The sequence below is a fragment of the Geotrypetes seraphini genome, chromosome 5 (assembly GCF_902459505.1).
Source record: "Geotrypetes seraphini chromosome 5, aGeoSer1.1, whole genome shotgun sequence".
In the NCBI taxonomy this organism is placed as follows: Eukaryota; Metazoa; Chordata; class Amphibia; order Gymnophiona; family Dermophiidae; genus Geotrypetes; species Geotrypetes seraphini.
The window spans coordinates 211055879-211069076 of record NC_047088.1 but is presented as its reverse complement, the minus strand read 5'-3'; the positions used below and the strand labels follow the sequence as shown (position 1 = coordinate 211069076).

The 13198-nt window shown below is 46.4% G+C and overlaps 1 protein-coding gene across 1 annotated transcript in view; it reads right to left on the bottom strand.

The window, feature by feature from the left end:
- Window positions 1–13198, bottom strand: part of IFIH1 (interferon induced with helicase C domain 1) — a 108466-nt gene that overhangs the window by 69261 nt on the left and 26007 nt on the right. Inside the window, exons 4-5 of the mRNA XM_033946887.1 lie at window positions 12527–12610; window positions 2563–2786 (exon numbers count right to left, since the gene is read on the bottom strand). Coding sequence (XP_033802778.1) covers window positions 2563–2786; window positions 12527–12610 — 308 coding nt within the window. The remainder of the gene's footprint in view (window positions 1–2562; window positions 2787–12526; window positions 12611–13198) is intronic.

Sequence of the window (13198 nt, the reverse complement as noted above, 5' to 3'; positions counted from 1 at the left end):
TAAATGGGAGCCACCCGACTGTCCTGCCCACGTGCATGTCCTCCTTGCAAATGCTTACTATATAAGCTACACAAATATTTGCAGAATAATGCTTGTAGGTGTCCTGTTAGCACTTACACAGTTACATAAGAACATAAGAAGTTGCCTCCACTGGGTCAGACCAGAGGTCCATCCCGCCCAGTGGTCCGCTCCCGTGGTGGCCCACCAGGTCCTTTGACCTGTGAAGTGATTTGACCATTTTTATATCCTACCTCTGCTTCTATCTGTACCCCTCAATCCCTTTATCCTTTAGGAACCTATCCAAACCTTCCTTGAACCCCTGTACTGTGGTCTGGCCTATCACAACCTCTGGAAGAGGTTCCATGCGTTCCATGCGTCTACCACCCTCTGGTAATAGTATTCTTACATTTAGGGCCAAATTCTATAAACAGAATCCCGATTGTAGGCAGCCAACTGCTGCCTAACCAGCCAATCAAGATGCACGTTAAAAAAAAAAAAAAAAAAAAAATCGAGGCAGGCTGCCTACATTGTAGGCGCCTCTGGGAGCCTAGGGAGGTGTATAGGCCCGCCTAAGGCTAGGAATTGGCATGTCTTGGCTTGGAAGTAGCCTTAGGCACCTGGGATGGGTCTTAGGCTCCTGGGCCAACCGGAATCTTAGGCCCCATTCGCAATGCATTCTGGGATGCACTGGGAGTGGCCTAAGAATCCGATTGGCCAGAGAAATGACTGCTTATGAATCAAGAGGATATAAGCTTGGCTTTTGAATTAACATGTCGTCTAATATCTGAGTGTGTGTGATGCAGTGGGTAGAGCTAAAGTCTCAATATCCAGAGGTTGTGGGTTCAAACCCTTCACTGCTCCTTGTGACCCTGGGCAAGTTGCTTAATCCCCTTGAGCTCACCAGGACAGAATAGAAATATGATAAAGTAGCCGGATGAAAAAAACCATTTAGGATATAAGTGGTATTCTGTAAAATTGGGATGCATACAATTTTTATGTAACAAAAACAGCATAAAATCGCCATTCTAATGACATAACACTAAAACACAATGTTATAGATGTGAAGACTTCTATGTGGTGCCTAAAAGGCAATTTTATAAAGCACACCCAACTACAAAAATACATTTAAATTTCCAGAGTGCCGCTGAGCACGATTTTCTATTGTGTGTCAATGCTTAAGAGAATCGCGCTGAGCGTAGTGCCGCTGGACATCTAAATGATGCCTAACTTTCAGACGTCCTTTACAGAAATTGCTCCTAAATGTTTGAACTCTCTTCCTTCTAGTATTAAGAGACAAGATAACTATTTGATTTTTATCAGACAACTAATAACCTTTTCTGAAATTTCTGTTAAGAAACGGATAATTTAATATTTTAAAATTACATTTTTTTAAAAAACAAGAGATGTTTTGCGGTCAATGGGTGATAATGTTCCGGATGTCTCTAGACAGACTTAGTTCAAAAGGAAACAGTTCCTTCAACTAAAGCCTAAGGTTTTGGCAATTGGAGCTACTTTCTTTTTGAAATTTCCATGAAAATGCCTTATTTCGTATGGTAGTGATAAATATGTGTTTTATGATCCAGTCCAGTTAGAAGACTATTAAAGAGAAACCGTTGTTGAAAGTTGATTTTACTTTTGGAGGATGATATATAAATATATAAAAATGCCAGTTGCCTGACCCTAGATAAGTAGACAGAAAGATTTGATGTTTTATTTTAAAATACTGGCGACCAGCGATAATGTGGACTAGGACATGGTTGATTTATTGCCTAATATGTTTTGTTGTTCTTTATATGGAATTTGTATTTTTTGTGGTCATTCATGAATATTTGTTATTAAGACATTATAACGAATAATCAAATAAATAAATAAAAAAGAAACGGATAATTGCTGTAGATTTGTGATTCTTTCAAATGTATTAACACATTAGTATTGTTTAGAAGATTATAGGCTCTTTTTATCAAGCAGCAATTGTGCTTTTTACCGCGGGCCTGCAAGGTAAATGCTCCAATGCTCATTCAATTTCTATGAGCGTTAGAGCATTTCCCACATCAGTTCGTGGTAAAAAGCTCTACCACTGCTTGATAAAAGGAGTCCCATGTTTTTATGTATATTTTATCTTATTGCATAGTAAATATATTGTGGACCACATAGAAACAAAAATGTCTTTTTGGATAAGTGGGATATAAATGTTGATAAATGAAATGAAAATGAAATACAAGATTCTATAGCATCTATTACCAATGTTAGACTTTGTGTACAAAATACATCCTTAAGGCACAATATCTAATATAAAAAATAACCTTATAGTTATATAAACATGCACAACAATAACTTACCCCCTCTTCTACTAAACCGCGCTAATAGTTTTAGCGTGGGGCACTGCGCTGCTCCTGATGCTCATAAGAACTCTATGTGCGTAGGGAGCAGCGCGGGCCATTCAGCGCGGCTCCCCGCGCTAAACTGCTCGCGCGGTTTAGTAGAAGAGGGGGTTATTCACTGAAAATATTCAATACTACTGCACAAAGAAATGTTAATTTTTGCACCAGTTCAAAGTGATACCTTATTAACCAGCACAATTACTTTTCCCAACTTGGATTGTCTTTTCCTCTCTTCAAGGTGTTCCTTGGTAATGTACACAGCCACTCGGGTTTTTCCACTTCCTGTAGGAAGACATATTATAATGTTGTGCCCTTCCAGAGCTGGCCGTGCCACTTCCATCTGGTAGTCTCTCAGGGTCATGTCAGGCTCAGGCGAGGCATGCTTGCTGGTGCCTTGTCTTTCATCTTCATTTACCGTGAAATTAAAAAAAAAACAACAAAAAAAACATTATCAATACGCATTCAAAGTACGCTCTAAGGCCCAGATTCTGTATATGACGCTCAATCTCAAAAGCCGCCTCAGCAGCTTTTGAGAATCGCACACAGACATCCTATACAGAATTGCACCTAAGCCCACCTAAAAAAACAACCCAATTCTCTAACCAACGTCCATGTTACAGATGTCGGTTAGAGAATCGGGTTGTCGCTGAGCTTTATCGCAGCAAGGGATCTCCTGCAGCGATAAGTTTAGCGGCAATCCGTCCCCAACCCCCGGCAAAGACTACCAGCAGGAGGGATGTTCAATCCCTCCTGCTGGAAACACTCCCATACATTGTGCGGCAGGAGGGATGCCCAATCCCTCCTGTCAGAACATTTAAAAGAAATCTTATAAACGTAAATTTTATAAACAGATTACATATGCACATAAGTTATGCCCCTTTCATAAAGGAACCATTAGCTATGATCCAACAAATAATGAAAGAAATATAAAACACCTTAAATCAAATAAACTCTTCTACAGCTAGATGCATACACACACATATATTACATTTTCTATTTCAATTTAATATGAAGCATCGTAATTGGGAGATCACAACACACAAGTTCTTAATTGTTACTTTTCCCTGATCATTGTTCCAAGCTTCTGTAAAACTTATCAATCATAAATAGTCCATGTAAGTCAGTGAAAATCAGGTCTTCATATTAAACATTTTAAGCTTTATTTTATAGGTTCTTCCATCACTCTAATATTTGTTTTGATAAAAGGTGCATCAATATGGCTTGGAATAGAGTACAAAGGTTTTCCTGCTCATGCCTTTTTAAGGATGTTATATTAACCCTTCAAAAATCATCTACAAACATTGAGTGCACATGACAGAACAGAACACGACAAGTCAAATTTTAACATGGGCAGCCAGCATCTAAGAGTTATTCTGGCACTGATAATGCCTCAGAGACAACAAGCAGAATAAGCTGTTCTTTTCTGCTCTAATGTATCAGGTACTATTAGGCTATTTTACAATACAAAGTCCTCATTTGTTTTGTTCTGACACCATTTCCCGACAAATAAGCTTATTGTCACAATGTCACAAGCAAAGTCTTCTCTTGTGTCATGTCTTCCTGTATTTATCTTTAAAAGTGATTAGCATGCGGCACCACGAGAAGGAAAGATCAGAAAGAGCTCCATTTCCCCACTGATTTCATATCCAAGAAAAAGCAGAGGAAAGAGCAAGACTTTACATTCCATCTCCACTCCAAGAGGTACTGGAGAGAAAATCAAACATGAATGGAACACAGGACTTCTAGGTCAGTTACCACAGTAAATATACCCACTGAATGCAAGATATCAGGAAGGGTTAGGTATGCAGGCCTGATATGAAAGTACCTAATCCTTTGTAAACATTACTCAAGAACTGTTCATATTTCTAATATTACTACCCTGTCAGTAAGAGCTAAGCTGAACTGAGTGATATTCATGGGGGAATTCTGCACAACTGCACAATGCAGAATATACATAGACTTCTATTCCTTGGTAGAGTTCTGCTCGGAGAACAGGAAACAACTGTAACAGTGGACTGCCTGAGCAAGGAGGTGGTAGCTCCAGAGCTGGCCTTCAACTGGCCCACTCAATGTGAGAGTGAGTATTGGCTCATGTAGGCTGGAGATGAACAATCCATAACTGTGTGGCCTGAGGTAGAGAATGATAAGGTGACTGTTACCCGGAACGGGGAAAAAAAAAATCAACTGGTTGCCACGGGTATGGGAACAGGCCATTTACCGCCCTGTAGATCGGTGAATGGCCTTATCCCCGCAGTAAAGGATCTGCCGTGAGTTGCCTCCCTTCCCACCCCTCCAGGTCAGCAGCCCCCCTCACAATCGCGCATCCAGCAGGTCCCCTCGCGATCACGGTGTAACAGCAGCCCCTCTCCCCTCACGAGTCCAGCAGCCACCCTCCCTCCCTACTATGGATCAAACAGTCCTCCACCCTCGTACCCAATGCATTTGCCACCAGGGATTCCATTTATAAACAGGCCCCCCTCCATCAAAGCCAACCCAGAAGGCTTTGCTCAGATGTCAGAGCTGATGTTGGAGGGAAGCCTTCCAGGTCAGCCATGGATCCAAGTTACCTCAACAGTCCTCCTTCCAGCTGGGGTGCTCCTTCCTGCCTTCAGCGACTCTTGCACGCTGCACCTGGCTGACCCAGAAGGCAGGAAGGACAATCCCAGCTGGAAGGGCAGTTAAGGTAACTTGGCTCCACGGCTGACCCAGAAGGCTTCCCTCCTTCGTCAGCTCTGATATCAGAGTTGGCTATGGGGGAGGGGGGCATGCCCAGCTGGACGGCCCTGAAAGGAACAAGTAAGGGAGAGAGGGGATAATGTGGGACAAAGGAGGGGGAGAAGCGTGTTGGAACATGGGAGGGGCACAAATTTGGGACAAAAGATGGAAGGCGGGACACAGAAGGAAGGGAGGGGGCCGGAACTTGGAACACAAGGAAGGGAATAGATAGGGAGAATTCTTGGGCATGAGTGTGTGAGTGAGAGTGAAAGAGATGTGCACATGGGGAAATGAAGAAAGAGGAAAATTGTTGGGCAAAGAGAGAGAGAGAGAGGAGTGAGGTAGAGATACATGGGGAAGAGAAGGATGACAGGGATAAATGTTGGATATGGTGGTGGAGAGGAAATAGAGGGACAGATTGAAAGGGATGGCACGCCTATCTATGAGGAAAGAGTAAGAAGGTTAGGGCTCTTCAGCTTGGAAAAGAAGACAGCTGAGGGGAGATATGATTGAAGTCTACAAAATCCTGAGTGGATTAGAATGGGTACATGTGGATCGATTTTTCACTCCGTCAAAAATTACAAAGACTAGGGAACACTCGAAGTTACAGGGAAATACTTTTAAAACCAATTGAAGGAAATTTCTTTTCACTCAGAGAATAGTTAAGCTCTGGAACACGTTGCCAGAGGTTGTGGTAAGAGCGGATAGTGCAGATGGTTTTAAGAAAGGTTTGGACAATTTCCTGGAAGAAAAATCCAGTCTGTTATTGAGAAAGACATGGGGGAAGCCACTGCTTGCCCTAGATCAGTAGCATGGAATGTTGCTACTCTTTGGGTTTTGGCCAGGTACTAGGGACCTGGATTGACCACCGTTAGAACGGGTACTGGGCTTGCTGGCCATTGGTCTGACCCAGTAAGGCTATTCTTAAGTTTTTATGGGAGGAATGTTGGACATAGTGATGGAGGGAGAGGTATGGCATAGTGCTGGAGAGGGGTGATAGAAGGGCTCTCCTTAACCAGGGGGGTAGTCGCCCTAGTTGCACTCTCCTAACACTATTTCTGTCATGTGTGACTGCGGTATTCTGTTAGCATGATTTTTCTGTGTAGCATTCTATAATAATCTGGCTTATTCAGTTTTCTCGATAGTGGAGGGGATATTTGTGAAGGGGAGAGGAGGCAGGGGTTTTGTCGATCCTTGTGCTGTATTATGTTTATAAAATGACAATTGTACATAAAGCACAGTTACTTACCGTAACAAGTGATATCCAGGGACAGCAGGCAGATATTCTCAACATGTGGGTGACATCACCTACTGAGCCCCCTAGTGGGCGTTTTTGCAAGCAGACTTGCTTGAAGACCTTCAAGCTTGCGAGTGGACCGCGTATGCGCGAGTGCCCCTCCTGCCTGACCTAGGGCATGCGTGTCCTCAGCATGTCCTCAGTTCAGATAGCTAGCAAAGAAGCCAACACGGGGAGATGGGTGGGTTGCGAGAATATCTGCCTGCTGTCCCTGGATAACACCTGTTATGGTAAGTAACTGTGCTTTATCCCAGGACAAGCAGGCAGCATATTCTCAACATGTGGGAGACCTCCAAGCTAACCGGAAAGGGATAGTAGGAGAGTTGGCAATTTAGTAGAACAGATGTTGCAAAACTGACTGTCCAAAATGGCCGTCATGCCTGGAGAAAGCATCAAGACAGTAGTGAGAGGTGAACGTATGAATCAAGGACCAAGTGGCAGCCTTGCAGATTTCCTCAAGCGGAGTCGAGAGGAGGAAAGCAACAGACGCCGCCATCGCTCTGACCCGGTGGCCAGTGACCCGACCCAGCAGGGAGAGACCAGCCTGAGCGTAACAGAAAGAGATACAAGAGGCCAACCAGTTAGAAATGGTCCGCTTAGAAACAGAGCGCCCCAAGCAGTTAGGATCAACAGAGAGGAACAGCTGGGGAGCAGAACGATGAGGAGCAGTGCGCTTCAAGTAGAAGGCCAGCGCATGCTTACAGTCAAGAGAATGCAGAGCCACTTCTCCTGGGTGAGAATGGGGCTTCGGAAAAAACACAGGAAGAACAATGGATTGGTTGATGTGAAAATCCAAAACAACCTTAGGCAAGAATTTAGGATGGGTACGGAGAACCACCTTATCATGATGGAAAACCGTGAAAGGAGGGTCCGCAACCAAGGCCTGCAGCTCACTGACCCTACGAGCAGAAGTGAGTGCAATAAGAAACACAACTTTCCACCTGAGAATCTTCAAGTGAGCCCAGCGGCTCAAAAGGTGGCTTCATCAATTGAGCAAGGACCACGTTAAGATCTCAAACCACGGGAGGAGGTTTAAGGGGCAGATGAACGTAAAAAAGGCCCTTCTTGAAGCGGGAAACCACAGGATGAACAGAGAGAGGCTTTCCGTCAATCGGCAGGTGAAAAGCAGCAATGTCACTAAGGTGGACTCTAATCGAGGTGGATTTGAGGCCAACCCCAGACAAGTGCAACAGATAATCCAGGACAGAAGACAAGGAGGCGGACTGCGGATCCTGTTGCTGCGTAGCACACCAGGAAGAAAAGCGGGTCCACTTCTGATAGTAACATTGGCGAGTGGACTCCTTCCGAGACGCCTCCAGGACATCCAGCATAGACTGAGGAAACTGGAACGAGTGCATTAAGTCTCGAGGAACCAAGCTGTTAAATGCAGAGACTGCAGAGAGCCCCAACTCTGCATAAGCAGAGAAGGAAAAACAGGCAGTAGAAGAAGCTCCCTGGAACTGAGTTGTAACAACAGGAAGAAACACTGTTGTTGGGGCCACCGAGGAGCTATCAGAATCATGGTGGCGTGAGTGGACTTGAGCATGACGAGAGTCTTCAGAATCAGAGGGAAAGGAGGAAACGCGTACAGAAACAGGTTCGTCCAATCCAGAAGAAAGGCATCCGCCTTGATCCTGTGAGGGGTGTAAACCCTGGAGCAGAAACGGGGCAACTTGTGATTGAGGGAAGATGCGAACAGACTGATTTCCGGAGTCCCCCACTGAGCGAACACCTGACGCAGGGTCGATGAATGGAGAGACCATTCGTGAGGCTGCAGAAGACTGCTCAACTTGTCTGCCAGGCAGTTCTGCTGACCCTGAATGTAGACAGCACGAAAGAAGATGTTACGGCGGATGGCCTAATCCCAGAACCGCATCGCCTCCTGGCACAGGGACAGGGACCCTGTGCCTCCTTGTTTGTTGATATAATACATGGCGACCTGGTTGTCCGTGCAAACTAGCACAACACGGTCGCGAAGCAGGTGACAAAAGCCAGGTGACAAAAGCATAGAAAACCACTCGAAGCTCCAGCAGATGGATATGACAAAAGCGGTCGGCATTGGACCAAAGACCCTGAGTGCGAAGACCGTCCAGGTGCGCTCCCCCAAGCATAGGCCGACGCGTCCGTCTTGAGGACCTTCTGCGGAAGAGAAGCATGAAACAGAAAACCTCTGGAAAGAATGGAAGAGAGCATCCAAGAGAGACCGCTTCAACAAAGGAGTCATGACAATGAGTTGAGAGACAGGATCCCGATCCTGGTTCCATTGGGACGCCAGAGTCCATTGAGGTATACGGAGGTGAAGTCTGGCAAAAGGAGTCACGTGAACCGTAGAAGCCATGTGGCCAAGCAGGACCATCAGGAGCCGAGCCGGGGCCGAGGACAGGAGGGCCACCCGCTGGCACAGACGAACAAGGACCTCCTGATGAGGCAGGGTCAAGAAGGAGCGGAGGCGAACCGTGTCCAGGACCGCTCTGATAAACTCGAGGGATTGAGATGGACAGAGGCTAGACTTGGGAAAGTTCACCTCGAAGCCGAGACTCTGAAGGAGCGAAATTGTCAGATTCATCGCTCGCAGAACCTCCTGGCGGGATGACGCTTTGATCAACCAGTCGTCGAGGTAGGGAAGCACCTGAAGCCCTCGGAGAGGTAGGGCTGCGGCTACCACTACCAGGCATTTCATGAAAACCCTTGGTGAGGCCGCCAGGCCGAAGGGAAGAACACGATATTGGAGGTGGAGAGCCCCCACCTGGAATCTCATACCGGCGAGAGGCCGGATCAATTGGTATGTGCATGTAAGCCTCCTTGAGGTCCAAAGAGCACAGCCAATCCCCATCATCCATTAGGGCAGTGGTTCCCAACCCTGTCCTGGAGGAACACCAGGCCAATTGGGTTTTTAGGCTAGCCCTAATGAATATGCATGAAGCAAATTTGCATGCCTATCACTTCCATCATATGCAAATCTCTCTCATGCATATTCATTAGGGCTAGCCTGAAAACCCGATTGGCCTGGTGTTCCTCCAGGACAGGGTTGGAAATCACTGCATTAGGGGATACAACGTAGGAAGGGTGAGCATTCTGAACTTTTCCTTGACCAGAAATCTGTTCAGAGCCCAGAGGTCCGTCTTCTTGGGAACCAGAAAATACCGGGAATAAAACCCCATATTCCACTGATCCGTAGGAACATCCTCGACCGCCCTGAGGTGAAGGAGGGCATGAGCTTCCCGCAGAAGAAGAGGTAGCTGAGACCCGGCAGAAGGAAACTCTCTTGGCAGAAGGTCCGGGGGTACGCGACAGAAGTGAAGAGAGTACCCCTCCTGGACGATGGTGAGCACCCAGCTGTCGGTGGTAAGACTTTCCCACTGAGTGTAGAAATGCTGGAGATGACCCCCGATGGGGAGGGGGGAAGGCTCCAGGAGGAAGGGAGCAGGATGCTCAGACTGGAATTGTCAAAAAGATGGTCCAGGCTTCGCCGGAGCCAGCGGCTAGGCCTTAGCAGGACGCTGCTGCTGCGGACACTTTGGAGGTGGCCGAGAGAACGCAGGAGTCGATTTCTGCGGGTACCTCCGAGGAGGGATCTTGTACAGCCGAGTCAGAGAAGTTTTTGGTTTAAGCCGCACCAGAGAGGCGAAAGACCGTTCATGCTCCGAGAGGCGCTTAGTGGCAGCCTCAATGGAATCATCAAAGAGCTCATGCCCCATACAAGGGAGATTGGCCAGACGATCCTGGAGGTTCAGGTCCATATCCACAATCCTGAGCCAGGCGAGGCACCACATGGCAATCGCAAAGGCCATAACCCTCGAGGACAACTCGAAGGCATCGTAAGCTGCCTGGAACATATAGAGATGGAGCTGGGAGAGGGTATCCTCGAGAAGATGAAACTCCTGACACCGAGAAGCCAGCAAGTCCATCTGGAACGAGTTGAGGGTGTCCAAACAGTACCTGAAATAGGATGTGGTTCGCCATCATAAAATTTTGATAGAGGCGGCGACCAAACGTGTCCATGGTACGCCCTTCCCGGCCCAGAGGGACCGCAGCGTACACCTTCGAAGGGTTGGACTTTTTCAAGTATGACTCCACCACCAAGGACTGGTGAGAAAGCTGAGCATTCTCAAACCCCTTGACCGGGACCGTCCGGTAACGGGACTCCAATTTGGAGGGGATAGCAGTAACAGATATGGCGTCTCCAGGTTCCGGAGGAAGGTCTGCTGAAAAACCTGATGTAGTGGCAAGTGCAATGCCTCACAGGGTGGATAAGGAACCCCCATCTACGCCAAGTATTCCTGGATATAGCGGGACTTAGACTGGAGATCCAGCTGCAAGGCCTTACCCATATCGGAGATAAAATGAGTGAAGGAGGAGTTTCAAGGAGAAGACATATCCTCCACAGGGGACCCAGAACGGGATCTGGGGGTGGCAGAGAAAGAGGGAGAAATTTCTCTCGAATAATAAGCCGGAGCCTCGGAGTCACGAGAACGAGAGACCGAGGAAGCTCTACTGAAACGCCTCGTGGGTGAGGAAGAGCGGCCCCACGGAAAGTGACTTAGGGAGGACCCCGGCATCAGGGGCACCAGTTTGCGAAGCCTCGGCAGGACAGAGCAAAGGAAAACTCCCCCTCCTGGCTCGAGGTAACCACTCAGGCAACATCCATCTGTCTGCCTGAGGAAAGCAGAAAGGACGGGGTCAAACGAAGACATGCCTCCAAAGCCGAAGACAACAGAGGCCCCGCGGGTCTTGAGGTCGAAGACTGGCCCCAGAGGGGCGGAGAAGACCGAAGCTTCTTAGAAGGAGCGAGCTTCAACAAGGCCGAGGGCGAGGAGCAGGTTCCCTTCCAGGACACCCAAAAGGCCACACACCCCGACTCCGGGGAAGAGGAGTCACTCGAGGACAGTCTACGAGACTTCCGAGCACGGCCCCAAGACACAAGGGAAGAACGCCCAGGCTGGTCAGACTGGGACTGGGTCGAGGTGGCGGCCAGTTGACTCGAGGCCGGGACCAGTTGGCTCATCATCGAGGAAAGCTGCATGGTAAGGATAGCCTTAAGCATGTCCTTGAACATAGGCACCGAGACCAGAGGCTGTTGGGTCGGAGGTGCAGCAGTGCACTCCTTCGGGGGTGACCTCAAGGAAGAGTATTCCCTATGTGAGGAGGCACGCTTTAAATGATGTCTCGAAGAGGCCGACAAAGCGGCACTCACATGAGACTCTGAGGTAGGCTTTTTTGCTGGTATCCTGAGGAAGCAAGAAGAGACTTACCCGAGGCTGGGGTAGCAGGAGCCGAGGCCGAGGGGGACTTTAGGCCGAGACCCCCAACACTGGAGCAGAGGCCGAGCTCGAGACTTGTCCCGCAGGTTCCATAGGGCCAAACAGTTGAAGAATTTTGGCCACCCTCCGACGAAGTGCCCGCGGTTGCAAGGTCACACAACGCGGGCAGGACTCCAGCTGTATTTGTGTAGTTTTTCATTGACGACATTCCCTATGTGTGGGTGAGCATTGTCGTGAAGAATGAGTGGCTCAGCCAAGAGCAACTGAGGTTGGGTTTTGTGCATTTTTCTGCGCATTTTGAGCAAAAAATCACGATAATATACTGCTGTGACACTTCTTCCAAATGGAACTTTGTCTGTGATGATGATGCCTTCATGATCATAAGCAAAAATCATCATCGTTTGTTTGTCTTTTGATTGAGCTCATCAAAATTTTTTTGGTCATGGGGAAGATGGAGTTCTCTACTCATCATTGAAAAACTACGCAAATACGGCTGGGAGGTGTTATCTCATGCTCCCTACAGTCCAGACATGAGTCCGCCAGACTTCTTCCTTTTCCCAAAGTTGAAACAACTTATGCGTGGACATCATTTTGCATCTTTGGAAGAGCTTTCTTCCGCCGGTACCCGAGCCATTCGGCAACTGAACAAAAACAGTGTCTTGGATGGAATAATGAAGCTTCCCGGACATAGGGACTCGGTCATTGCAAAGCAGGGAGACTATATTGAAGGATTGTAAAGAAATACTTGGAAAAAAAATAAACATATAAATTAAAAAAAAAATAGTGTGCATTATTTATGAAATGACCCTTTATGTACATAATGTTCTTGGACTAATGACTTTTTTGTTCTAGCTACGAACATGAGGTCCTACCTGATTCATTGCCCCTGTCATCATTTTGTACAAGACTATCATTCAAGCTGTTTACACTTGTCTCTGCCAAGCTCTGGTCTGATTCTGGAAGAAATAATATAACAATAATAATAATAATAATAATGTCCTTATTGATTTATTTTATTTATTTTCAATATTTTTAATTCACCTTTCTCCAAGGCGGCTCACAAAATTTCCATACATAATAAAATACACATTTCAAAGGACACATACATTAAGTAGGGAAAGCAGAACAGGATAGTATATCGTTGCATCTTCAACCGAACGTCTAAGCAAATCTCAAGTTAACATCATTCTTAAATATAGTACATAGCTTTCCAGTAATAACTCAAAACACAAGTTATACATTCACTGAAAGAAAGCTTGAACAAACAAGATGGGTTTTAAGCAACTTCCTAGTTATCAATTTATCATGGACTAATCAAGATCTATAAAGCTCACAAACTTATCAAGAAATTGTTGTGGACCTTCCAAATGTGAGCCAATTTCAAATTATATTATATGAATCACTCACTCCACTTTTCATTGATCCATTTTTTTCAGACTTTCTTATTTTATACATTTTTTATATTCTTCCACTTAGATAGTCTTAAAGTTGTTCTTCAGTTATCCAGCGCATTCATTCATATTCCAAAATGCAGGTCAATCTTC